The following is a 24,748-nucleotide window of genomic DNA, read 5'->3' on the forward strand; positions in this document are numbered from 1 at the left end:
TGAAGGAAAAGTAGTCATTTAACATGCATACTAATATAAAATAATAATTACTGTATGTTCTTCCCATGCATTTACTGAATTAGTGATAACAGTTATAATTCTGTACAAAGGTAGTATAAAGAATAATATGTTTAGCTTGTATGAAATAGGGATGCACCAAATCCACTATTTTGGATTCGGCCGAACCCCCGAATCCTTTGCAAAATATTTGGCCGAATACCGAACCGAATCAGAATCCTAATTAGCAGATGTAAATAAGGGTGGGACTGGGAAAACATTTTTTACTTTCTTGTTTTGTGATAAAAAGTCACGCGATTTCCCTCCCTGCCCCTAATTTGCATATGCAAATTAGGATTCGGTTCGGCTGGGCAAAAGGATTCGGCCGAATCTGAATCCTGCTGAAAAAGGCCGAATCCTGAACCGAATCTTGAATTCGGTGCATCCCTAGTATGAACTCAGTATTTCATGGCAACAAAAACAGGAAAAGAAAACATATCTTGTACTTACTCATCTTCATAAATCTTTCTGTGGAATAAAAGAAAACAGATAAATGAGTAAAGTGTGCTTCACTTATTCATTTCATAAAAAACAAATACAGACTGTAGGTCTACCAACAGAATGTGGATTATTTGTGGTTAGTAAAGAAAAGACGTCAACCCTTAGAATGACTTAAAAATAGCATGGATTGCTGATCAGCCAACCAAACAGTTTACAGTACATTATGTAAATGAAATTCTCTTATAAACCCATGTATATGATGCTTGCATGTGTCTAAATCGAAGTGACTAAAATGAAATTTGCCAGCGTGACGTCATTTCAGCACTTTGCCGATTTACTAATGGCATAATTACGCTAGCGAAGGAGATAGACTTAAGCGCAACTTCGCACTCTAATGCCAGGCATATTTAGCCATTATGCCAGACGAATTATCTAAGTATCTAACGCTAGCGCAACTTCGCTATGCCTGCCGTAGTAATGCTGGCGCAACGTCGCAAGTGTTCGGCGCCGGTGACAAAACTTCGCAATTTAGTGAATTGGCGTTGTCTGTGCGAAGTTGCACCTGGTGAAGTGTGGCGAAGGCAGCGAAGCTGTCACTGGCGAATTTTCCCCCATTAGTGAATTTTCCCCATAGCCTTACTTTCACCTTACTCTTTAGCTGCCTGAGGGCCACATTGAAGTTTCCCATAGCGAAAGCTCATGCCTTATTCGTATAGTGTGACATAAGCAGGCAGTAAATATTGTGCTTTCTCTAAAATGAGCCCTACTGAGTTTTTCAGTGTACGTGGTGTTCTGTTCCATGCTGCCCTGTTTTTCAGCATATATAGCTGCCCAGACACCAAAGCCTTGACCTTTTGCCATTATCAGGCTTATAGTATCAATACAGTAGCATTCATACAAATTAAGCAGACCCCCTGGCCATAGAGAAAGAATTTTGCTGGGGGCCAGACCCACATAGTCATGCCACTGTATTTATGGTAAGTATATTGGTTTTTAGCAGCTATTCTGTGAGCTAGCCATCTACCCTTACACTGAAACGCTCTATAATCGTTTTAATTATTTTTATTGTGGACACAATAAAAGGCAACCACGTTCTCGCATGATGTGAAATAAAGGCTAGGGAGGAATGCTCTTTTATGACTGTTGTTTAAACAAGCAGGTTATTTGCATAAGGAAATTTACACATGAAGACAAACCAATGTGTTTGTGTGTGTATTTGGGATGACATCAGAGTAGTCTCCAGTGAGCAGTGGGATGGTGCCAGGCCCGGACTGGCAATCTGCGGGTTCTGGCAAATGCCAGAGGGGCTGCTATTAGGTCCCATAGAAAGTCAGTATTTAATTGGCTGGTGGGGGCTGTTTGGGCCTCTATGTGGGCTGATTAGGCCTCTGTGTACCTGAAATGCCAGGGCCTATTTTAATTCTCAGTCTGGACCTGGATGGTGCTTTGAATCGGTTCTGCAAACTATGTGACTGCTGAGAAATGGACAGAAGCTGGGGCAAGTGAGGCATTGTGGGGTTTTATTATAACTGTGATAAGCTGCTTGGCTAGGAGTGGGTTACATGATTCTGCTGTGTTAGTTTAGGTGAAGCAGTCATACATGCACAGGAACTTTTGCTAAATTTATTACAACATGGTAAGACAGCTCTGCAGGAACAGGAAATTAATCCTAAGGAAAAGGCAAAATGCCCTTAACCAAAATGTCCACAAAAGCTGGTTACTACATTAACACTACTCTTAGTACTTTGTTTATGAATCAATTCATTTTTTGTATTAACATTGCTAGATTTGCGTCTATCCTTATAGCCTGTGGATGCAAGCATGCAACTGCATCTGAACTGAATTGGACCACATTCACAGCCATATGTAGAGTGATCCAAGTCATTCACATCCATTTAGTGTTTAGGGTGTAACTTCATCTGATTTGACTTTCAGTGCCAGTTGCAGTGTGCGGCCTGACCCCTCTGAGGGGTCTGAGGCCTATGATTAAGTGTTTGTAACACGAAAGCGTAAGGCAGAGGACACAATAAATCTTTTCTACTTTTCTACAATTTGATGGAAGATTGCCTTTATTTGAGTGCCTGCTCCAGATTCTTTTACGGTTGACCCCTCTGATTCCCATAGATTGAATATGACTAGCTAGAATTGATTTACTTGGTGCAAATGGATTTTTCGAAGTGTCACTCAATATTTCCTTCCTACTGGATGCTTCATATTCGACTCACGTTACTGCACAGCAGCTGGTGAGCCGGCCTCTTTCTTTATCTGCTTCAAATGGCTTGTTTTTTTGCACTGGATTTTCAGTTATGCGGTCTATTTATAGTGTTGCTAATGGAAGGCAAAGTTTTCTATGAACTATTTTCAGGATCATCACAAAGGAACCCAATTGCGAACACAAGCAGCGTGCCAGCTTTCCGAAGGTTTTGTAAGAAGCAGTGGGAGATATACTGTATAGTATTTATGAGACTCAGTTTAAAATGGGCTTTTTTTACATGCATCTGTCTCTAGTTGGCCCAGGGCTAAATTCAATAAAATCAATAAATTCAATAAACTAATTGAATACATTTTTTTTTTTTAAAACAAAATCTTACTTCAAGGCCTGTGTGCAATTTTTTAAATGCTCCTTTATTTCAGGATCCTTTTCATAAGACTCCAGCACAGTGTGAGCTTCATCATTTTGGTAACAGTAGATTTTATATACATCTTCCATTGGGCACTTAATCTCCAAGAACACTTCCCCTGCAAATAGAAATAAAAAACACTTTTGTGAAGACAATAGTTTTTACTGCTGCTGTTTTTGCTGTTTAGCCCTTACATCTAGTTACTACCAGAGCTGGTTTATGCATAAAGCTCCCTAGGAGAGACCCATTCCTAGCAACATAAAAGCATTGTTGACTATATTCTTTGCTTTACTGCAGTGCTGTTGGTGGTACCACAAGGCTAAAATGTATGTGTTGCTAGGAGAGATTAAGGAGTGTTTGGAACTAGACTTCACTCAAAACAGGCAGACCTTTTTGCTTGATCAAATGCTTTAAATATATGCTTCAAACATAGCTTTTCCAATAGATTATTATGGTAAAAGGTGACAGGTAGAGGAGGACATTTTGACTGCCACTTTTTTCAACTAATGTGTTAAACAAACCCTGTGACCTGTGTGACCTCTATCATAAGATAATATTCAGAGCTAGATATCATTTTAAAGTCCCTACACGCATCTTTTAAATCCAGAGATTAAAAACAAATATACCTAAATAAGTCCAGAACATTATTATAACAGTAACCTAACACAAGTTCTTTTGATTAAGACACCAGCCTCCAGCAATCTCATCCCTAATAGTGATGGGCGAATTTGGGGCATTTCGCTTCGCCAAAAAATTTGCAAATTTCCCACGAAATGGCGCTGGCATCTCGTTTTTGATGCCGGCGTCCATTTTTTGGACGCCGGCGCACATTCGCTGTTTTTTGACACCGCTGGCGAATAAATTTGTGAAACCGTTGCGCATTCACGCCTGGTGAATAAATTTGCCCATCACTAATCCCTACATAAAAAAAGGAAACTCAATAACCCACTTTGTACCTATCACTTGAAGTTCAGGTTCCACGTTTGTTGTGGCTTCATCAAGAAGTGATACCAGCTTAGCTGAGATCTGGCAAACAGATTCAATGTTGCTGAACAAGGCATCCACATCTATCTGCTCCCACTGGTGAGACAAAAGAAGACTATGTGAATCATTTACTTTTGAACTTAGGAGCAGGATATAGGTTTAGATAGTTGCAAACAGAAATTAATACTAGATATAACAAAACTACCTCCACATTTAGTTTTTCCAATGAAGGCACTCCTGTATTGCACAGTTTGTAGTTATAAATAATCAGATCACTCAACCTTAATTTGAAATAGCACTCTCCATACTTAAACCAACTTCTACAATCTATAAACTCCTACTTCAAACTCCTCCCTTTGCCTTTCAGACGGGATATAGAAAATGGCTAACTAGTTCACCACACGTACTGAGGATGAGTGGGATAAGGTTAAGGAGGGGGCCTATTACTAATTACAAAAATAAACGATGTAGTTAAGTATTTACATCAGTTCTACCGCTGGTATGAATGAGGTCCATGGGATGCAGGCCTGAGACAAAATGCCATAGATGTGGCACTGAAGGAGCTATGTCCTCTATTTTGCCTAGTTCTGTCCCCAGGTGGTCGAGTCTTGGTCAGAGGTTACTGCTCTCCTGGCAGAGATACTAGCCTACCCAAATGCACTAACAATCCAGTTATGTATACTCAAGGTTGTAGATGAACTAACCCCTTCAAACAATGCAAGGGTTTGATACAGAACACTGTTATACTATGCCAAGTAAACAATGGATGGGTGCCTACAGTACCAAACTGGATTATATTGGCTAACACTCTCACTTTCTTTATGTTATGTTTTTTATTTGATTTTTGTTTGTCTTATGAAAACAATAAAAGATTACCTTTAAAAAAAAAGATATGACAAAGGTACACTGTAGGTACCAACCTACACATTTACATTCTGTTGCAATAGTTGCTATGTGCCACATCCAGTGCATCTTCCATTTAAGGTCGACTTGTCACCCTAAGAAATCATTCCAAATTCTTTATTATCATGTTAGCTGAGCAAAATAATCTTTACTTACATTATATGTATTGTTTAAATTTTGTTTCCTTTATTCTTAGAATTACACTATGACAGCAAGCAGGCAGGAGCCATTTCGTTATTAAGATACAGTATATTTTGGATCACCTCAAAATCTTGTATATGCACCTGATTGGGGAACGTAATGCCCATGCGCAGTGCACTACATAATTATAGAGCCTGAGGAGGGAAGGGGCAATGTGAAAAGTGCAGTGATATGTAGGAAGTGCTGAATTGAAAGTGAAAGTAATTGACTGCCCCACCTCTATGCCTCGCGCATAGAGGCGGGGCATATACTATTTGATTTTAAATACCTTTATAACCGGTTTGGATGTTTAAATGAAAAAAATAAATTGTGTTTCATGTTTAATTTGCAAAGGACTTTCATTGTGCAGCTTTTTATGTGTAGGTGACAGGTCCACTTTAAGAGTAATGAGAAACATCAGCCTAGATTCTAGATGTTCTGATGCAATTTCTCCTGTAATTAAACTGCTCTGGGTGCCATAGCCTGATTTGATATTATCTGCAGTGTATACAGTATACCTCAACCATAGGGTTGCAGCAAGACTTAAGTATAGAAGCCAGTAAACTTGTGGTTTGCCAACCTTGCCCACTTAACCAATATGCTCACCAGTATTTGTTCACCTGTATTTACTCACCATTGATGTCAGCAGCCACAAAGTGGGAGTGAGTCAAATGGTAGAAGTACACAGAGATACATATGACATATTTAACAAAGTAATAGGGCAACCATTTTGAAATAAAAAAATAACAAAAGTGGTATAAAGGTGATACCTTTATTGGCTAACTAATATAATCATAGCAAGCTTTCAGAACATTTTAGTTCCTTTTTCATGCTGATTACAATAAAGCTGTGGTGTTCACTGGTATATATATCCAACATTCAGCTCACAGGTCGAATGACCAACAAAAGGAATATTTCTGCGAGTAAGATGTTAAAGTCATTTACGAGGGGATCTGCAAGAGCCAAGCAGATAAGGTACAAGATAATGTGGGTCAAAAGGCTGAGTATAAATTAGGACTGAATTATTGGAGTGTAGAATAAAAGGAATTCCATATGATCTCTTAGTCCAGATACAGACATGTTGGTATTTCTGACCTGGCGCAGTCCTTTCTTAGTCCACACAATTGCCCATGAATCCAAGGCCCAGGTTTAGTCCCTTCTTCAGAGAATTGAAAGTTTCCATTAATTTGTATCCCCACACTTTTCTTTCATTATCTGTTTTAAAATCGCCCTTAAGAACCAAAATTCTTAAATACTTTAAGGAGTGATGAGGGCCATTGAAATGATTTCCTATTGGTGTGTCCAGTTTTTTATTTTTGATATTCCTTTTTGTTGGGTCATTTGACCTATGAGCTGAATATTGTATATATAACAGAGAACTATGATTATATTAAAGGGATACTGTCATGGGAAAAAAAAAATTTTCAAAATGAATCAGTTAATAGTGCTGCTCCAGCAGAATTCTGCACTGAAATCCATTTCTCAAAAGAGCAAACAGATTTTTTTATATTCAATTTTGAAATCTGACATGGGGCTAGACATTTTGTCAATTTCCCAGCTGCCCCATGTCACGTGACTTGTGCTCTGATAAACTTCAATCACTCTTTACTGCTGTACTGCAAGTTGGAGTGATATCACCCCCTCCCTTTTCCCCCCCAGCAGCCAAACAAAAGAACAATGGGAAGGTAACCAGATAACAGCTCCCTAACACAAGATAACAGCTGCCTGGTAGATCTAAGAACAACACTCAATCGTAAAAACCCATGTCCCACTGAGACTCCTTCAGTTACATTGAGAAGGAGAAACAGCAGCCTGCCAAAAAGCATTACTCTCCTGAAGTGCAGGCACAAGTCACATGACATGGGGCAGCTGGGAAATTGACAAAATGTCTAGCCCCGTGTCAGATTTCAAAATTGAATATAAAAAAATCTGTTTGTTTTTTTGAGAAATGGATTTCAGTGCAGAATTCTGCTGGAGCAGCACTATTAACTGATTCATTTTGAAAAAAAAATTTTTTCCCATGACAGTATCCCTTTAAGTACTTTTGTTATTTTTTATTTTAAAAGGGTTGCCCTTTAACATTTTTACTGGCTAACATGGTACAGCAACTTTACCTGCAATTACATCCAATGTACCAATTCATAACAAAATATATGGGTAGCAAGGGTCTTTGCAGGGGTGTAGGGGCCACTACAGGTGTCCTATTCTGTTAAGTTACTTGCTAGAGCATTTTCTTACTGTTACAGAGAATTAAATTCTCTATTGCCTGCAATGGATCTGATGACCTCTGCCGCTTGGTGAGATGTTCCTAAAGTAACTTTTTAAAACATTTTTCGGATAGTTTTTAGATATTTTGGTAAAGAAGATTTTATTACTTTATTACTTACATGATTGCTTCTAAGAGGCTTTACTACTTCTCTGATACAAAGCTCCAAGTCATTCAGATAGTCCTTCTCCGTCTGGATCAGCTCACCTATAATCTTAGTCCTTTTAATGATCTTGGTCTGTTGCAGGTCTTCTGAAGATTGCGTTGGGGATACTGGGGCAGATGATGAAACATTTGGGGCCATTTTGTCTGTTAAATGGTAAAGAACAAATATATGGCAAGATGTTCCACATTTCCCATAGATGCCCAGTAAATTAGAATTATACTTAAAACGAGGAATGAGAACTGTATATAATACTGTATGTCACCAGTAAAACATGAGTGTAGTATCTGCCTGTATATACTGTATAAACTTTAGACATAGGTGGCCGTTAAGACTGTAGTTGCCTTTGGTCCCTATAGTATAACGGTTTTCTTTTTTTTGTTAAAATTCCATGTACAGGACTTCACTACTGTCCTTTCACTACATCACTTGGTTATTCTGGTTGAGTTGCTTGTTCTACTTAAGCACCTGCCAACTAAAGTAGAGGGCAGCCAGACCCTGGACACAAGTGCTTTTTAAATTAGCAATTGCACCCCTTAGACTTAGAGCATTTGCACTTATGTCTGGGATGTCTGTAAACGACTCCCACTAGTAGACAGCACATACAGTAGAATACACAGAATAACTAAAATGGGAAAAAAGAAAAACACACAGTATAGTCAAATTAGAGTGCTTAAAAAAATGCATTGGTTGTCCTAATGGTGTGTTTTCACTAAACTTCAGCACTTTGCATCCAGCACATTCAAGCCAGCCACTTGTATTTCTATCCCTAATGCATCACAGCACTGATTTGTGTCTGTACCCTTCTGGTGAAGATGAAGCCCTGCTTTTATGAATTGCTACAGTCTGTGGGCATTAAATGAAAGTAAAGGCTAATTGCCCGTGGGCGCATAGCCACAAGAACACTAGCAGTGTCAGACTGGGATGCCAGGGGCCCACCAGAAAACCTTAGACCATGGGTCCACCTTAAAGGTTAGATCATGGCTCCACTTTCTAAACTATTATTCATCCTCTCCTCACTCATTATTCTCCTAGTCTTTTATATTTATATACTATATTTTTCCATTATTAAGCATTGTTTCCCCATAAAGAAATAGGGAATGACCATGAAATAGCCTAAATGGTCAGAGGGCCCACTGACACCTGAGCCCACTGGGAGATTTCCTGGTATCCCAGTGGGCCACTAGTGGTCCCCAGCCAGATCTCACCTAATTTCATTAATGATAGTGCATTGACTGTTAATATTTAAAGGAGGTATATTGGCTCATATTGTTTTTATCACTTCAACGTTTTAATGTAAGAAAATAAATGCTGACTGGTGCCTTACACACAGGACTGGGAAGAAACATAGTTCAATTATTTTTCTGTATTGGTTCTAGCAAGCAAAAACAATAAAACAAGATCTACCTTGCATTTGGTGTAGACTACAAATTAACTTTAACGCAGCCCCAGGGTATTGCATGCTACCCAGCACAGTTTATATTTTCACAATTTTTGCCAATTACTATACATCAGGTCTGTAAAGCTATGGGTGAGCAATATATTCTGCAGCCACCATCAGTTAAGGCAAACTCAATGATCCATTCTCCCAAATTGATTCATACAGCCAAAGCCTTTTATTTATATCAGCTATGTATGAACTATAACCACATTCACGTCAGCATCCTTATCTAGCTGCCATAAATCATAAAAAATATAATTCTGGTTCTGATTTCTCTGTTTTACTAAATACAGACTGATCTGTCACTAACAGATAAGTGTTGATTTATAATTCAAACAGTTTTTTTGGTCATGGATATTAGCAAATATACTGTATCTCTGCTGACCATCCACGTATTGATATGGATCATTTGGCGAGTGGATCTTTGGCCACACTCTGGGCCAAGTTGAGATATGGAGAGCCATCAAGTAAGACATGCTAATGCAATCCTCAACCAAAGGGATTTTGAAACTTGCCCAACAGTCCTGGATGATTTTCAGATTTTGGTTGGCCAGGATGCTCCAATATTTTCATGCATAGGCCGCCTGGAGGAGTCAATGTGGCAGCTTTTGTCAGTCCACATACTGGCGGTTTAAGGTACAGTTTTCCAAGCTGAGGAGCTGGACCCTCAAAGGCTGCCAAAGCATTGTATGGGGAGGGCACAGCCTAAAGAACAATTAAGGGTGCTCCAAACAAAAGTCATAGGGGCAAATACACTAAAGGATGAATTTTCACATCAAAAGGCATCAACAAACTTTGCGCAACTTCATCTGGCACAAATTCTCTACCACTACGCTAATTCACTAAAATGCAAAGTTGCGTCTCGGCAGCCGAACGCTGGTGCAGTTTTGGTAACGTAAATTTGTCAGCACAAGCATTTCATAGAAAACGTTTATTTCTGCCTAGCGAAACTTCATAATACACTTACGCTTGGGTCAGTCTGAATAGGACGGGTACATATAGGTCATATATATGTCTTTATTAGTGATGTTGGTGAAATTGCTTGAAGTGTCCACTTATTATTATTAAAAATGTCCAAGGATGCAAAATAAAGACAAAAGAGATCCTCTAATGCCCTAGACATGATCCCACCCTAAAACAAATGTGGCATGCCCCTCAAATCGTTAAAAAACATGTTAAAACAAAAATATTTAAACAGCTACAACTTTTAAACTCAATTCCATTTTAAAATATGAAAAAACACTGTTTTGTCTTTTTTAATGACTTTTCGGCATGCAGGATATGATGTCACTGACATAAGATTGAGGAGGATGTAGCTTCATCTTATCAGTCCACCAGGTCTCACGAAAGGGGTAATGTAATGGAAAATTCTCACTTTAATGAATTTGCAGAGTAACGCTCGTTCGCCTGAGCGAAAACTTCATTAGCGATGTTCTCTTTCGCTAGCGAATTGTCCTCTATGTCTGTTAATTGTCGATGTCCCCTCGGATTGTATTTCTGATGAATTTTCGCTAGAGACGGCCAATTCGCCTTTTAGTGAATTTGCCCCAAAGTTAAAACCATGCCCCAAGCAGTATTTTTTAAGGGGTAACACAAATGTCTCCCCTGGTTAAATTACGAGCAGAATGCTGTTTTTACCAGAAATTCTGCTGTATAAGAAAGCACAAGTGCCCCCTCTACATTAGGGAACCTGCCTGCCCAGGTCTGAGTGCAGAAGTGCTTACGGTATTTGTTATTTCAAATGTGTTTTAAACTATATAGCAGAATGACTGAAATAACAATATTTATCTTTGATTATAACATGAGGTAATTGGGGGCTACTTCCTAAATTTTTATCCACAAAGGGGATGTTGAACCAAAAATATCAGAAAACTATTGGTTTAACTAGAGTACTTATATGTCTCAAATTGTTAAATCTGTGGCACCAGCTGTCATGTACCTGACTCCCATATAGCTTTGATTTAATGATAATCAATTGCTACCCTAAATCTTATGTTAACAGACTTGAGGGCTAAACCCCTCTGCCACTGGTCCAAGTCTCTTAAAAGAACAGTTCAGTGTAAAAATAAAAACTGGGTAAATAGGTGTGCAAAATAAAAAATGTTTCTAATATAGTTAGCTGGCCAAAAATTGAATGTATAAAGGCTGGAGTGACTAGATGTCTAACATAACAGCCAGAACACTACTTCCTGCTTTTCGGCTCTCTAACTCTGAGTTACTCGACTTGAAGGGAGGCCACATGGGACATAACAGTTCGGTGAGTTTGTAATTGATCCTAAGCATTCAGCTCAGATTCAAAAGTAGGGATGCACCATATCCACTATTTTGGATTCGGCTTAACCCCCGAATCCTTCGCATAAGATTTGGTCAAATACCGAACCAAATCCAAATCCTAATTTGCATAAGCAAATTAGGGGTGGGAAGAGAAAAACATTTTTTACTTCCTTGTTTTGTGACCAAAAGTCACACGATTTCCCTCCCGCCCCTAATTTGCATATGCTAATAAGGACTTGGATTCAGTTCTGCCGGGCAGAAGGATTCCAGCGAGTCCGAATCCTGCTGAAAAAGGCAGAATCCTGCCCGGAATCCCAAACTGAATCCTAGATTCAGTGCATCCCTATTCAAAAGCAACAGTTATGACCCATGTGCCCCCCTCAAGTCACTGTAACCAGTCAGTGGAAACCAAGAGAGCTGAAAAGCAGGAAGTAGTCAGGCCCGGATTTGTGGCGAGTCCACAAAGGCCCGGACCTAGGGCGGCAGAATATTAGGGGCGGTAGCTCCTGGGTAGCACAGCTACTCAGCCTCCGGTGCAGGCGCGCATACGCGTTCGCACCCGAGGGGGTAAGCGGGTGGACGTGCGGCCGGGCCTCGGGGCGTCCGCTCACGAAATCCGGCGCTGAAAGTAGTGTTGTGTTTTGTTAGACATCCAGTCGCTCTAGCCTTTCTACATTACATTTTTGCCTAGTTATATTAGAACATTTTTTTATTTTGCACAGTCTATCCATTCCAGTCTATCCAGTTTGTATTTTTATGCTGAACAATTTCTTTAAGGATCCAGTGTGTCCTATTGGGAACCACTGTTCTACCACACATAATGTTCTCTGCCAAAAACAGCAGCATGTGAGTCTTTGGTAAACTTCAATACATTACAAGAGGTACTAGATTTTCATTGACATGAATTGGTAGTTGTTTAAATGGCAACTAAAGTCTAAAATAGAATAAGGCTAGAAATGCTGTATTTTGTATACTAAACATAAACATGAACTTACTGCACCACAAGCCTATTCAAACAAATGATTTATGCTTTCAAAGTTGGCCACAGGGGGCCACAATCTTGTAACTTTGTCAAACATCTTTGCAAGACCAAGACTAATCACATGCTCAGTGTGGTCTGGGTTGCTTAGGGATCGTCATAAATTAGCAAAACAGCACAAGTCAAAAAATATCTGCCAGAAGCCGATACAGCAAGATTAGTAATCAGAATAGGCAGACTGCACTGGGTCCTGTGTTGTCATGTAATCTAATGTGGTTTTATAGATTTTGAATGGTGTCATACAAACTTTTTCCAAGCCTGCAGAACCAGTGGCTGCAGCAAAATAATTCTCATATAGAAGCCCGGTTTATCAGTTTAAATCTGGCTCCATGATCTTTGTCCCTGCAGCTGGAGTTGGAAACAGTAAATGGGATGTAAAGGAAGAAATAAAATCCAATATAAATATCTACACAGTTGCCGACTGCTCTACAGGGAAACAAACAAAGCTGCTTGAGTTCTGCATGGCTGGGAAGTAAGGCGGGGGCTCTGCCTACTGTTCATAAGTATGATTGTTTCCCTGCTCAACAGTTAGGGACGTCTGACAATTCCTATCCACAGCAGTAAATGAAGGGAGAATTTCACTGTATACAGTCAGGTTTCTTATAAAAACGGTACACATTTTTTAATTAAAGTATATTGGAGATAGGTTTCTTTTTCATTAAAGAAAGTAAAAATGGGATTTTATTTTTTTGCCTTTACATGCCCTTTAACGGCAATGACATTTTCCTTGAAAAGGTTGTGGTAATAAGAAGCTTAAAGCATTGCAATAGTTTAACAGAAGAGTCTATTGTGTGCTGTAAGCCATCCCGTCAATGCTGCTGCTAAACACTATGTGAAAAGTTGCCAGAACTTTTCACATATAGAATGAATGTCAGTGCCAGGCCTCCTTTACCTATTTACCAGTCCCATTGTTTCTTCCATCTCTTGTCCCTTCCATTTGGTTGCTGTAGGCAGTGACAGAACTATAGAGGATGCAGACCCCACGTCTGTAGGGGGAAATAGGGGGCTCACAAGAAAAGATGATTCCTCTAATATGGGTGGCCAAAGCTGGAAATGATATGCTCATTTGGTGACATTGCAAAACAAATGGATCTATTTATGTATGCCCAGATTACTTGTAGGGAACATTTACACTGTGAATCAGATAATGACACATTATAGCTTTATTTTACTTAGCTACCCTGCATATGTTAATATGACATTGTTGTGTTTGGTTTTCTCTGCTCAGCAGGAAAGGGGAACATTCACAGCAAACAGACATAAACCATCCAGCTGTAGAGAGAGGCCTGTTTGTGAGCTGTGGTGGGAAAACTGGTATAGCATGCAGTGCAGGTATGAGAAGAGAATATTTCAGTAAGGCCAATTGCAACACAATAATGAATATATAGTACTGTGTTCTTAGCAGTTTCAAAAAAGTTGTCATCTTAAAAATGATTTAGGGTCAGGCCACACAGAGCGTTTGAGGCAACTTCAGAAAATGAACCGCCGCGTGTGATTAACACTGGCGTTTTTTAATTTTAGTCCGTGCAGAGTCAAGGAAAGCGTTTGGGGAGATTGGTCGCCGCAAAAACTAGGCGATTAGTCGCTCAAAAACGCCCTATGTGGCCTGACCCTTAGCGACAGGTAGGAATTTAGCTAGCCACTTACAACTTGAATTGTATTATAAATGCATTTTTATACAAGCAGTAGATCTTGCTTTGAACAGATTATAGACTAAAGGCTGGACAAATATTCTACTTAAAGTAAACAAGGGCTGCTGCTGCTATTAGACATTCTTGTTTATCTTTATAGATCAAATCATTCTGAAGGAAGGAAGAATATATGTAAATCAATAATATAGGCTGCTTTTTAAAAGTATACTGTCAGTCAAAAAAATGCTTTTTAAAAACAGAGGCAATTTGCATCTGAAAACTGTGTTTTGCAAAAAAAAAAAAAAAAAAAATTGTGCTCGGCTTTGAAAATATTATTTGCTCTGCTGTGCATTTATTTCCTGTATTTATGTGGCAGTCTCTGGCGCCTTAATGGAAAAAGAAGTCCTCTTTTGCTTTATAACTTCAGCTCGACAATGAAAGGAATGGTTTTAAAAGTCTCCTGCGTGATCAATGCTTCTATATCTGCATGGCTTGTTTCCCTTTAGAGTGCTGGTCTGGACTGTAATAGATTACAATGGGAATTACAACCCTTAAACATTCACTTTATGTACTCTGTATTACTTTTTGCCATCCCAGTTTTATTATCAATATTTTTTTTCATGAATAATTAATAATTTGATGACAAAACTCTAAGGGGCAGATTTATCAAGGGTCGAAGTGAATTTGAGGGAATTTTCAAAGTAAAAAAATTCGAAATTCGAAGTAATTTTTTGGATTCTTCAACCATCGAATAGGATACTACGACTTTGAATTTACTTCAACTTCGATTCGAAGTAAAAATCGTTCGAATATTCGACCATTTGATAATCAAAGTACTGTTTCTTTAAAAAAACTTCGACGTCAATACTTATTATTATACCTGCCGAAATGCTATGTTAGCCTATGGGGACCTTCTACAACCATTTTCTAAGTCTTCACACATCGAAGTAAACTCGTTAGATCGTACGCTAAAATCGTTCGAATCGTTCGATCGAACGATTTTACTTTGATCGTACTATTGCCAAATTCGGTGAAAAATACTTCCATATTCAAAGTCGAAGTATTTCAATTCGATGGTCAAATTTCGAAGTATATTTTACTTCGAAATTCGACCCTTGATAAATCTGCCCTTTAGTGGCAGATTTATCAAAGTTCGAAGTGGATTTTCGAATTAAAAAAATTATAATTTCAAAGTAATTTTTGGGTACTTCGACCATCGAATAGGCCAAATTCGACTTTGATTCGAATTGAAAAACCTTCGAAAATTCGACCACTCGAAAATCGAAGTACTGTCTCTTTAAAAAACTTCACCACTTCGCCACCTTAAACCTGCCGAATTGCTGTTTAGCTTATGGGGGACCTCCAAGATCTGAGGCTTTTGGGCAAGTCAAAGGTTTGTTTTTGAAAAATTATTCGATCGTACTTCGATCGAATACGGCCGTTTTCGCTGGAAAAAATATTTCGACTATCGAAGTACTCAAATTCGATGGAAGATTTTCGAAGTTTTTTTTACTTCGAAATTCGATCCTTGATAAATATGCCCCTAAGGTCAGACCAATATTTTGTATATGAGCAGACACTGAATCCAGGTCAACAAATTTTGTGAAAACCTAACTGAATCCAAAGCCCTATTTTAAAAATTAACATTTTCAGCAAAAAATCATCCTTTGTCATAAATGAATTATAGCATTCCATTGTTATGTCCAGTCACATGAATTTACAAGTTCAGATTCTGCTGAACACTAAGGGGCACATTTACTATGGGTCAAATAACGAGGGTTAATTAACCCTCGATATTGAACCATCGAAGTAAAATGCTTCGACTTCGAATATCGAAGTCGAAGGATTTACCACAATTCGTTCGATAGAACGATCAAAGGAAAAATCCTTCGAATCAAAAATTCGAAGGATTTTAATCCATCAATCGAACGATTTTCCTTCGATCAGAAATTGCTAGGAAAGCCTATAGGCTAACATTGGTGCTCGGTAGGTTTTAGCTGGCGAAGTAGGTGGTTGAAGTTTTTTTTTAAAGAGACAGTACTTCGACTATCGAATGGTCGAATAGTCGAACGATTTTTAGTTCGTCTCGACCACTTCGACCAATTCGATGGTCGAAGTCGCCAAAAAAATACTTCGAAATTTGAAGTATTTTTCATTCTAATCCTTCACTCGAGCTAAGTAAATGTGCCCCCATGGATTTGTCCAAACCTGAACTGAATCCTGGATTTGGTTCTTTCCTACAGAACTCAGATGTTGTGGACACCAGTTTATCATTAGAATGAATGTAGATAGAACAATGAAAGATTAATAACCTCTCTTGTATGCCATACTTAATTATGCTTAACTCATACTTACTTATAATTACTTATATTTAATTATTATGGGATGGAAGTCCTTATTTAGTAAAGTGTAGATTTTACCAAACAAAATCCACTAAGATATAAAGTAGATAAAATCGCTTGAACATCAAGCTCATCTGCAATTTATTATGCAGTTCTGTCCAGCCTGATCATCAGTATTTCAAGGGTGCTCACATCCAGTCACATTCCTGTGACCCTAGGAATAGATTTAGCAAACGGGCAGGGGCGACCCTGGCCCCTCCGCCGCCTGAGGCAGCAGCCCCCCCGAGCGCTTACCTTTTTGCACCTGAGGGGGTCCAGGAGGGCATCAGAGAGGGCCAGTACGCTAGCGCAGAGAACCTAACTGCGCTCTTTGTGCTAGAAGAGCTGAATTTCCGGTTTGAGAACTGGAAAAACTGGCGACAGCCTCAACTCGCCTAATTGGCAAAGTGCCCCTGCACACAGGGGTAGTGTAATAAAAAGTGCTCTCCTGTAGGTGCACCTACCCATTGGTAAATAAGCCTTTATCTGTCCATGATTGTAAAGTCTTCCTACATTTGTGAGGTTTTTGCATAAAGAAATGCTTTTGTGACCACATAGTAGGTGCACTGGTTGGGTGTGCAGAGCTGATACATTTGGTCGTATATGTAAAAAGAAACTACCAAAATTGACACAAAAAAATGTGGGGGCAGAAAAAAAAAATACATGCCACTCTGCAAGGATCCTTTCACAGTGAAGAACATGACACATCATAAATAACACTACTTTACTCTTATATTTGGCTTTAAAACAAAATATCAGTAAGGGCCCAGATTCAGGGTTTTTACATCTTATTCTGGCCTATATTTTGTTTTCTCCCATTGTTAGAAGGACTAGGCTACAGGTATAGATGTTTAGCTATGAATGGAATTGTCTCCTTGCAAAGTCAATAGGAAACATATTGCCACGGAGACTACCCTTAGGGCACTGTCAAACAGGTCAACATTCCCCAGATACCAAGAATACCCCTTTCAATGAATGAAATCAGTATGCAAATAGAAAACACACAAAAGTGGGACACACAGAAAGACACTACATTGTACCAAGATATCACTAGTGGCTTTTTGTGGCACTTCCTCCACACTACGGTTCATCCACTGTATACTACTTATAGACAAAGGGGCAAATTTACTAAAGTGCGAAGTGACTAACGCTGGCGAAAATTCGCCAGTGTGACGTCATTTCGGCACCTCACCGATTTACAAATGGAATTACGCCAGAGAAGGAGATAGACTCTAGCGCAACTTCACACTCTAAGGCCAGGTCTATTTTCGCTCTGGCAAAAGACTGTTACTATGCAAATTCACTAAGTTTTTGTTTTTACTGAACGTTACCTCTATCGCCAGACTTGCCTTCACCACCTCAGACCAGGCGAAGTGCAATAGAGTAGATAGGACTTGGTCCAAGTCCCAAAAAACGCTGGCGTCTTTTCCTTTTTACAGGGTGATAGACTGATATAGATCGAAACAATTTTTGGGGTACCCTTCTTCCCCCCTACATTTGCTAACATATGGCACCTAAACTATACTGTGGGCACATGTGTAGGGCTGTAATAACAACTCTATATCATTTTATTAAGGTTCCCTGGCCTTGTGTAGTGTAATGTATTTGCTGCAGCATATACGCCCATTGTACTTTAACTGCACGCAGTATGCTAATTATCCAACGCTGTTTTATTCACTGTCAAATTAAAACACCAGTGAAGAACATGCCAATACCAATCCAAAGTACCTTTGTAGTCAGTTATTGATGATAAATGCCATTGTCTCTGCACATATGAAATGGATTTTGGCCTAAAAAAATTAAAGCTTTGGTATTTTTGGGGCAAAGTTTCTTCAGTCACATAGTGGCAGGTGGTTAAAAAGTCAATAGATGCCTGCATGGGCAGCATGGAGCTATTTGCCTCCAGCATAAAAACACACTATGTTACGCTACTGAACTGAATCTGGCCTAATTTATCTCCCAACTTCAAAACACTAGGCCTGTTGCCTTGTGCCTTTAGTTTGTCACTGAACTCCTTGGGGGAATTAAATGTTATATTTAACAGTAGGACTACACCATCCCATATACACTTACATATTCTCTGACACTACCGAACAATTCTGAAACAAATCGTTCTCCATATTTAATACTATACAGGGAGTCCTCGAGTTACATACACCGACTTACATACAACTCGTTTTTACAAACAGAGGCTATTACAGTACTGTGGTTGTCTACATAAATACTATGTTAAGACAAACATACAGTATGTCTAAGTTGTATTTAATAAGTAAATGTATATGTTTCAACTTACATACAAATTCAACTTAAGAACAAACCTGTAGACACTATTTCGTACGTAACTCAGGGACTGTCTGTATTACGTTCCACAGTAATCACTTCTCCCTACTTAGGATAAGTTTTGGGGAGATTTGGTTGCTGGAAGGCGTTTGGGGAGATTGGTCGCCGCAAAGACGAGGCGATTAGTCGCCAGGGACCAAATCTCCCCAAAACGCCCAGTGTGGCCTTACCCTTAGGCTATGGGCACACAAGCTGTTGCCTTGGGCTGTTGTCAGCCTGCACATTATTATGTACTGACAGAAGCAGATCTTGTCAGCCTGCGGATCTGCTCAGTACCCCTACTCCATTGATTTGAATTTGATCTGCCTGTGTGCAGTCACACACAAATTGAGGTCATCCCAAATACTGACCTCAGCTTCAGCTCCACTGTGTGTGACCGCACACAGGCTAATCAGATTTAAATTAATGGAGCAGGGGCACTGAGCAGATCCGCAGGATGACAATAGGCAATTGGCACAAAACGCGTTAGGCCATGTCCTAATAAACTTTTTGTATTTTTTTACTTGCTGCTTGATCAATTCTTGGAGGAACTCACATTCTTGGCTTTGTTGTTATGTGTATGCATCCTTGGACTGGAGTGAACTGTGAGTATGTCCTCCCAATTTATATTCTATTTTTGAAATTGCATTTAATTTAGTAGTGCTCATATAGGTTGGATGCACCATTTCCTTTTGTACTGACAATAGCCAGAGCCAACAGCCTGTATGCTCATAGCCTAATGCTCCATAGTCACTAGCACTGCGCTATGAATTAAGAAGACATTAAAAGAAAGGTGATGTGGGCATTTTGCATAAATGAACATCTGCAGATATAGAAAGTATTTCTTTCTCCTTATGGCAGGACAGATACAGACACAGACACCAGCACTAAATATCTAAGCTGTTCCTCAATGGAACTTCAGGCATTGAAAAGGCCTATTAATGACATCATGTTTCTTGGTAAACTGCCTGGGAAGTGAAAGTAGCAAGTGTGCAGAGGTAGTGTTTCTGTTTTACATATCACCGGCAAACACCTCACTTGTTCTGCTGATAATAGTGAATATAGTAAAGCGAAGGTATAGACATTCACAGGCAACCCCCATCTACTTTTGTACATGTAAAAGCAACACAGAAACAGAATACTGTCCAAATACTATTTACAATTATTTACATTTGTTTCCCATGAATTTTTAACATCCATCCACCAACCTCTCGGTGTAGTATTTCTTACTTTGTTCCCCTTAGGGTAACGGTACATTGAGCGGTGGCTCTGCTGTTCTCAGGCTGCTTTCTCAGGCTGTTCTCTTTTGCATCTCCATTTATCTGCACTGAAAAGTACAGCTTTCACCTGAGTGCAGATATATGGAGCAGAGGTTGGGGCCAAAAAACGAGAAAGTGGCATTTTCAGGATCTTTCGTGTACCTGCAGTCAGGCAGAAGCTGTACTTTTAAGTGCAGATACATGGAGATATGGATGATAGTGATCTCTCTGCCTGCAGAAAAAATGCCCAATTTTGTGTTTTTCTGGCTAATCTGCACTACAATCCATTTGCCTGCACTAGGGTGAAAGCTCTACTTTCATGCAGATAAAAAGAGATGCAAAAGAGAGTGGAACCCTCTTCTCCATCTGCAAAAAAAGCAGACTGAGAGCAGTAAAGCCAAAGCTCCAAGTGCCCTTACCCCAAGGGGAACAACGTAAATAATACTACACAGAGAGGCTGGTGGATGCACAGAATTACTGCACAACATAGGGTTGAAACAAATCATGAGTTATAATTCATGGGAAACATAAATGTAGGTTTTGTTAAGGGGTAATGATTATATATAGTATTTAACAGAGATAGGGAGGAGAGTGGAACCCTTCTCTCCATCTGCAGAAAAAAGCAGACTGAGAGCAGTAAAACCAAAGCTACATGTGCCCTTACCCCAAGGGAACAACACAAATAATACTACACAGAGAGGTTGGTGGATGCACGGAATTACTGCACAACATAAGGTCAAAACAAATCATGAGTTATAATTCATGGGAAACATAAATGTAGGTTGTTCACCTTTTGAGATAACTGTTAATATGATAGTAGAGAGTGATATTCTGAGACAATTTGCTATTGGGTTTCATTTTTTTATTATTTATGGTTTTTGATTTATTTAGCTTTTTATTCAACTGCTCTCCAGTTTACTGTTTCAGCAATCTGGTTGCTAGGGTCCAAATTACCCTAACAACCATGCACTGATTTGAATGAGAGACTGGAATATGAATAGGAGAGGCCTGAATAGAAAGATGAGTAATAAAAATTAGCAATAACAATACATTGTAGCCTTACGGAGCATTTGTTTTTAGATGGGGTCAGTGACCACCATTTCAAAGCTGGAAAGAATCAGAAGATAAAGGCAAATCATTCAAAAACTATAGAAGAAATATAATGAAGACTTACAAGTTGCTTACAATTAGCCATTCTAGAACATATTAAAAGTTTACTTAAAGGTGAACCACCCACTTTAAGGGATAATGATTATATATAGTATTTGACAGAGTTGTTGACAGAGATGGGAAAGAGAGTGGATCCCTTCTCTCCACCTGTAGATCAAATGCAGGCTGAGCGCAGCAGAGCCATGACTCCATGTGCCCTTGCCTTAAAACCTGAATAGTGCTACAGTTATTGTCTGAGTGTGACGGATTAATACATTGTAACTGGGTGGTTGCCAGGAACAGTACTTAAAGATAAGTGTAATGGCAAAAGATCTAAAGCTGCAGATGTAAAATTGGCACACCCGTCTGCTGGTAACCACATCCCCCAAGGATTCTCCGTCATCTAGGTAGATGCTGCGAGGTGAAGTTAAATGGCTGCAGAGTTTCATATACAGAATGATCAGAACCTGGGGTTTTCCGGATAAGCGATCTTTCTGTCATTTGGATCTCAATACCTTAAGTCTACTAAAAAACACTGAAACATTAAATAAACCCAATAGGATTGTTTTGCTTCCAATAAGGATTAATTATATCTTAGTTAAGATCAAGGTACAGGTAATCATGTTTAAAAATGTGGATTATTTGATTAAAATGAAGTCTATGGGAAATGGGATTCCTGTAATTTGGAGCTTTCTGGATAACGAATTTTCTAAATAATGGATCTTATATTGGTACAAAAAACGGGGAAGCCTGATAGTTTGGTGCTGCCTTGCATAGCTGGCATTCTTGGTGCCATTCCCACCAGGGGAAGAACACACGACACAACATTGGTGATGCTAGCAGGAAAATCCTTGCTCAATTATTGCGGATGCAACGTTTCGGGGAGTAACCCCTTTGTCAAGCCCCAAAACATTGCATCCGCAATAAACAAGCAAGGATTTTCTTGCTAGCATTGCCCATGTTGTGCTGGTGTGTTCTTCTCCCACGTTGTATTTGAGGCTGCCAATTCCTCTAACGCCGAGCACCTGGGAATCACGTTTATCTGGACGGCCAGGGTGTGCGAGGGTAATCTTTTCCTTCTCCATTCTCACCAGGGCACTGCCTACCTAGAGTTTGCATATTCTCCCCATATCTACATGATTTTGCTGTGATTACTTTGGTTTCTTATGACACTCCATAGAAATATAGTCCATATACAAATTATATCCTGATAAATTGAACCATATTGTGTGTGAATGTAAAAGGGACCATAGCTTGGAAGTTCCACTAGGGATGTAACTGATGTGAATTCTATATAATATCTTTATAGTACCAATGTACTATATACATAAAGGATAATAATAGAGATTGATAATCATTTTTATATTAAAACAGAACACACAGGATCTAATATACTGGGAAAAAAAGATAAAAGTGCAGTTAATGAACAAGTATATTTGCTCATTAAATACAAATATTACATGCTAAAGGTGAAAATGTGCAAAGGATCCAGTGTAATTGTGTATAATACACATTTCTAGGCCTGTTTGGCCTCGCATATCCATCCAAACGTTGTGAAAGTTCTTGAGATGCTTAATAATATAAAAGTGCTGCAAATATGGTGGCAATGAAATATAACGAAGGTCTCATTTCTCACTCCATGCAAATGACCAACAGATGGTTGCCTGAGGCTATTTCCACTTACCTTTTAGCTTCTGATTATACTCTGTTCTGTCAGACTGGCTCCTGCGCAAGGTGCCTGAGTTCCCACAATCCACATTATTACTGGGCTCCACAATGGTGTCAGTTTTCCTTCTCTCTGACATGTACAATCTACTTTTCAGGAACGTGAGATTCCTTTTCTTCGGCAATGCTGTAGATATATCCTTCCCATTGCCTTCCTTGGCTTCCATTGCAAGTCATTGGATTTATTTTACTTGTTTGCCCCAGTTTTATTGTGCCAGACCCTAGATCCAGCAATGGAATGAGTCAGCTCTCCCTGGAACGGATCAGCTGTGTCTATACTAGTAACCTAGCTAAGGCAGACACCTGTACAGCCCGTTGCTCCACCCCTATGAAGTCATAGTACAGTGTACCTGAGGGCTTGTCACCTGAGAGTCTCCCAGCACGAGCAGGCACACCAGCATTGGCTGCCACAAGCCCAGAGCTAAAGTTTACCTCCCAAGGCAGAGGTGTGTGCTCCCTTCCCTTTACTCCTTCAATAAAGAGAAGCCAGCAATGCCTACACATTCCTTATCCCTTCATGCCTAAGGGGGGATGCAGCTTCAAAATGCTGTCTCTTTGTTACCATGTCCCTATTGTTCAGTACAAATACCCAAGCTCATTTGTAGCGCTCACATGCAGGCTTATCCTTTACTCTAAAGTGCTAAAAGTGTAAGAGAGACTTGTGAAACTTTTGGGGACTCTAATACATGAAATGGCAATTGTTCTCAAGGTGCTTTGTATGTAGATGAAGGTGACTTATTTTCTGCCACGTTGATAGTGTAATGTAATCTTTTAGACCAATTTCCTTCCTTTACTAAGAAGTTAAGCTAACAAGCCAAGCCCTCTCACAGCCCCCACAGTATTGTTGTCCTGTTGGTAAATGAATGAAAGAACAGGACTTGGTGGTGAAAAGAAAACTGGTGTCACTGCACTTTTTTTGCAGCCTGCCATGCACTGCTTGCTTCTTTCATTCATTCAAACAGCAACCATTTTTATTGTTTAACATCTGTGTGTTGGATGGTTTGATTGCTTTATAGTTGGCATACTTTTATTTCAGGTAAAATAGGGTGGACCAGTCGCAAAAGCTGGCATTAGAGAAATCTAGAAGCAAGTTAAAACAAAACACTCACAACTAAGTAGCCCAGAGGATATGTGTGTGCCGCTGCCTCCAGTTCTGTTGTTCTTACACCTTGTCGTTGTCTCATTAAAATGCAGCACTGTATGTATGGCTGTCTTACTTTGAGATGTACTCTAAACAAAGAAAATGCACTTCTGCATGTGCCAGTTTGCACAAAATGAGGGGAATTAGGAAAAGTAATAAAAACAAAAATCAGCGCCTCTCTGGTAGAGAGGCAAAGACACAAAATTAACACCTGAATAGAAGTTGTAGAAAATCTGCAGACAGCTTGCTGCTAGTTTCTTGGTGATTAGTGTATTGACATATCACTAAAGGTGGCTAGGGCCCGATATCGCCCACCCCAAATGGCCCATGTATGGCCACCTTTATACACAATGCAAACAGCATCATGGTGTGAGTGTGAATACTCTGCTGAATTTCAAGCAAGTCTATAGATGGGAGCACTTTGTGAACATGCGAGCACTTATCTGCAAGCAGTCACATCAAGTACAATTGTCTATAACAGGCAAGTGAATGAAGCCTAAGTTAAACTAAGCATATCTTCAATTACAATGATTGTAGAAAGGCACAATTTAACCTAGTGTTATGTAAGTATTCTGCTAACACCGGGCGCATGCTAATTCTGAATTTGACGCTTCACTGCTATGGACTTCTATCCAGAATAACCCCAAATCAATGTTGTGTTATTATAAAGAAAAAAAGCAGATTAATCTGGGAAATATGGGAACCTGCACTATCATATTTTCTGGATAATAGATCACACACCTGTATGAACAGAGAGGCAAACTGACAAGCAAG

General features: G+C 39.4%; 1 protein-coding gene across 1 annotated transcript in view; it reads right to left on the bottom strand.

The window, feature by feature from the left end:
* The window catches only part of arhgef38.S (Rho guanine nucleotide exchange factor 38 S homeolog), a 43,862-nt gene extending 20,388 nt beyond the window's left edge, over positions 1–23,474 (bottom strand). Inside the window, exons 1-5 of the mRNA XM_018243384.2 lie at positions 22,793–23,474; positions 7,574–7,761; positions 4,076–4,199; positions 3,090–3,237; positions 508–525 (exon numbers count right to left, since the gene is read on the bottom strand). Of these exons, the coding sequence (XP_018098873.1) occupies positions 508–525; positions 3,090–3,237; positions 4,076–4,199; positions 7,574–7,761; positions 22,793–23,000 (686 nt within the window). The 5' untranslated portion in view covers positions 23,001–23,474. The remainder of the gene's footprint in view (positions 1–507; positions 526–3,089; positions 3,238–4,075; positions 4,200–7,573; positions 7,762–22,792) is intronic.
* Positions 23,475–24,748: the final 1,274 nt, after the last annotated feature.

The sequence above is a fragment of the Xenopus laevis genome, chromosome 1S, assembly GCF_017654675.1.
Source record: "Xenopus laevis strain J_2021 chromosome 1S, Xenopus_laevis_v10.1, whole genome shotgun sequence".
NCBI classification, from domain to species: Eukaryota; Metazoa; Chordata; class Amphibia; order Anura; family Pipidae; genus Xenopus; species Xenopus laevis.